The sequence below is a fragment of the Mercenaria mercenaria genome, chromosome 3 (genome assembly GCF_021730395.1).
Source record: "Mercenaria mercenaria strain notata chromosome 3, MADL_Memer_1, whole genome shotgun sequence".
In the NCBI taxonomy this organism is placed as follows: domain Eukaryota; kingdom Metazoa; phylum Mollusca; class Bivalvia; order Venerida; family Veneridae; genus Mercenaria; species Mercenaria mercenaria.
This window is the reverse complement of record NC_069363.1, coordinates 64291251-64294874: the sequence shown is the minus strand read 5'-3', so window position 1 is coordinate 64294874 and position 3624 is coordinate 64291251. Positions and strand designations below refer to the sequence as shown.

Genomic DNA, 3624 nt, shown 5'->3' with positions numbered 1-3624 from the left:
AATGTCTTAGATTGAATATCGGGCGATGTTTATATTCTCCTTGACAAATGACCGAGGACAATGCTGCACTTCAAATATGCGGGGAAGATATCAATTGTGTTGGTAATTAGTCAAAACAATCTACGTCCATTAAACAGGATAAAAATAACCTGACCGTCGATTAATCATGAAGAGGCTCTGATACGTGAACAAAGTTTAAAGTTAAATAAAAAAAGATAACCTTTTCTATTCTGGGCAATGGGATAAGTAAAGTATTTCGCTAATGTTGAACACACTGTCCGAATAGGGTCATATTATCATAAATCTGTGAAATAAGAAATATTTATAATCAAGCAGCCATTGTACCTACCGAAAAGTTACATACATACACTAATAATTGATGCAAAGTAACATTTGAAATTGTTATTGTTAAATACATATGTATATAGTGTGTCTAACTGAAAGTTAAAAATATCTCAGATCTTGGTTTTATTGTATAATTTGTAATACCTCTGCATTGTCAGTAATGTTCTAGAGCTGACACCATTGATGGAGAATTAAGTCATGTATAGACAAAAAACATTGACGAAGATTCAATAATAAATGGCTCGTTCAAACACGAAACCCCATCGCAGTTTATGTACACATGTGTACATTATACACGCACGCACGCACTCACGCACGCGCGTACACATACGCACTCGCACGCACACACAAAATAAATTACATAGACATTTATGGACAAAACAAACACATAAAGATACACAGTTAGGCTCACCTTTTTGTTTGATTTATTTTATTTTGATGGAGCACATGTACACATAACACAAAAGAAAGTACAATGTCATACATTTATCTTAAACATCATCAATTTTGTTGAATACAATATTGTTATTTTATCATTGACTTATCACTTAAGACTGACGGGAGACTTATCGATCATGGAAGTGTTGAGGTAACATGTTCAGAGTTTAGTTCTGTGCTTGGTAAGATTAGGACAGTCTCAGGAAAAGGTATGTTTTGTTCTGTTTTACTTATTTCAAATTATACTGAAACTAAAATCAATTTGAATATTACAAATATAGAGCAATAATATACATAAACTTTCAGATTTTATATCGTCGGCAATATTGTTTGTTAAAACATAATGTTTAATTTAATATATGACAAAATATTTCAAGGAATGCAGCAGATTATAACCTCTTTTTTTCATATATATATATATATATATATAATTCATGTTTTTGTAAACCAGAAGTAAAATCAATTATCTAAAATGATACGTATCGTTTCAGTTTTATGAAAATAGATATGCATTGTTATCCAAGAAACTATGTATTTATAGTTTTAACTTTGTAAACCGTTAAAGTGATGAAACTTAATAATCCGATAACAGAAAAGATTGTCTACACAGTTCAAAGAACAAAATCTTTTGTTTCTGGTTCTTTTATCAAATATACACCCCGATTCTGGATAATAATTTTATTAACACGTTAACGACGCACATAAATTGTGTTTAACTTTGATCTATTAATGGTTCAATAAAGTTAATAACAAGCTCCATATTTTGAAAAAAAAAATATTTAAACAACATCAGTTCATAAAAAGAAAGAATTGTTTTACATGAAAATTGAACAGCTTATAAAACACGTCTGTTGCTCTACAAAACTATTGTCTATTTACTGACATATGCATTGAATTCCGGAAAAGGGATGCATAAAGCGGGCACACTTTTGTTTAAAAATTAACTGTTACATATCTTTGTTTTGATGCATTTGCAATAATGTCCCAGCGCTGAATTTTCACGTAACTATGCCTAACTTAATTTTGAGCAATTGTTTACTTTTATTTCTATACAAATGGCACTTTTTAAAGAGTTACAACTTTTGGGAATATGGGATAATAGAGTAAAACATGTATTGGACAGGCAGATAATAATTGTTTTTTCCATTTTACTATTTCTCAAAAAACGCCTACCGTAACTACATCGTAGTGCTTCCTATCGTTGACCGTCTGATACATATGAGCCGTGCCATGGGAAAACCAACATAGTGGGTTTGCGACCAGCATGGATCCAGACCAGCCTGCGCATCCGCCCAGTCTGGTCAGGCTCCATGCTTTTCGCTTTTAAAGCCTATTGGAATTGGAGAAACTGTTAGCGAACAGCATGGATCCTGACCAGACTGCGCGGATGCGCAGGCTGGTCTGGATCCATGCTGGTCGCAAACCCACTATGTTGATTTTCTCATGGCGCGGCTCATTTTATTCTTTTACTGCAGGCATGGACACGATTCATTTACTCACCATCTCTGTGTTTGTATGCGTCCTCTCATTGTGTCATAGTCAGAGTGGAGGCGGTGTGTATGATGGCCTTTATGACAGTGGAAGCGGAAGTTCGTATTCTATGTCCCGGGATAGCCCTTATGACAGCGGAAGAGGCAGGCCATACATGGGATTAGGCATGGGGCCATCATACACTGAAGCGGGTCTGGGACCATCGTACATGAGAGGAGGCTCGTCATATATGGGTGACAGGGGTCCTTCATACACAGGAGGTTCAACTTATACTGGTATCAGAGATTCGTCATTCAGTGGATACCCTCCATATATGAGAGGCACAGGAAGAGACATTGTTGGAGTTGAAACGGATCGAATGTTTCGTGGTACTGGTTACCCTGATAGATCACGTACTTATCACAGATCAGATCGTAGAGTAAGCAGCCGTGGTGGCGGTGGTGACCGTGGCGGTCGTGGTGGCCGTTGCGGCCGTGGCGACCGTCCTCCACGCGAAGGATGTATTGGAGCTCGTGGTGGCGAAGGTGGGTACCCTGTACAAGGAGGTTATTGCCCAGGTCACATGTGCGCAGACGGAGGGAGGTCCTCTGGTGTTGGTATGGGTTATGGGACAGGAACACAGATGGCAATGGATCGACGGTTAATGACTGGTGAAAACGAAGATATTAGGGCATATGAACCATTTGCTGGAGGACCTGCAAGTGATGGTGGTGGTGGTGGTATGATGCCAGGAATGCCGGGAATGGGCGGTCCACCCTTAGGAGGAGTATTTGGTCCACCAGGGGGCGGTCCACCCTTAGGAGGAGGATTTGGTTATTTATTTTGATCAGCGTTTTTATTTTAAATGTATAGTCTTCAACTTGCCTTATTTAATTAAACAAATCTGTATTTGTGTGTAAAACATACAAAAATTGGTCTTAGAATTTGATTTTTGCTGTAAGCTTAACCGTATGATATACAATTCGTGACGCGAAGTTTCAATATTCTTTCATTCTATCCATTTCGTCAATTTATTTGCAACAAATTGTTCAAAGTAAATATGTTAAAGAATTATTTTTTTCTTATTTTTGCTTCAATATGTGTAATAATCAATACTGTTTAGCCACTGGAAGCAGGGGACAAAAATGGACTAGGTAGCCCGGTGGCCTTATGGTAACATGTTTGACTGTCAATCCTGAGGTCCAGAGTTCGAACCCCGATCCAGGCTCTGGAAATTTCAAGAATGTACTTCAGTATCTCCCACTTAAGTTTGAAGCCAGTACTGATACTTCCTAGGAAAAGACGATTTCGCGTGTATTGATGCTAGACTCCGGGCTGTCTATTCGCAAAGAGCTAGGCTAAGTGTTTTAC

General features: G+C 37.7%; 1 protein-coding gene across 1 annotated transcript; it reads left to right on the top strand.

Moving 5' to 3' along the window:
* Positions 1 to 840: 840 nt before the first annotated feature.
* LOC128556048 (keratin, type I cytoskeletal 9-like) lies at positions 841 to 3327 on the top strand. Its single transcript, XM_053539955.1, has 2 exons — positions 841 to 992; positions 2259 to 3327. Exon 2 carries the CDS (start codon positions 2261 to 2263, stop codon positions 3098 to 3100), a length of 840 nt encoding a protein of 279 aa, XP_053395930.1. The 5' UTR covers positions 841 to 992; positions 2259 to 2260; the 3' UTR covers positions 3101 to 3327.
* Positions 3328 to 3624: the final 297 nt, after the last annotated feature.

What these genes read in the sequence shown, in the direction of transcription:
- LOC128556048 (XM_053539955.1), top strand. Translation starts at nt 2,261, where the DNA reads ATGGACACGATTCATTTACTCACCATCTCTGTGTTTGTATGCGTCCTC.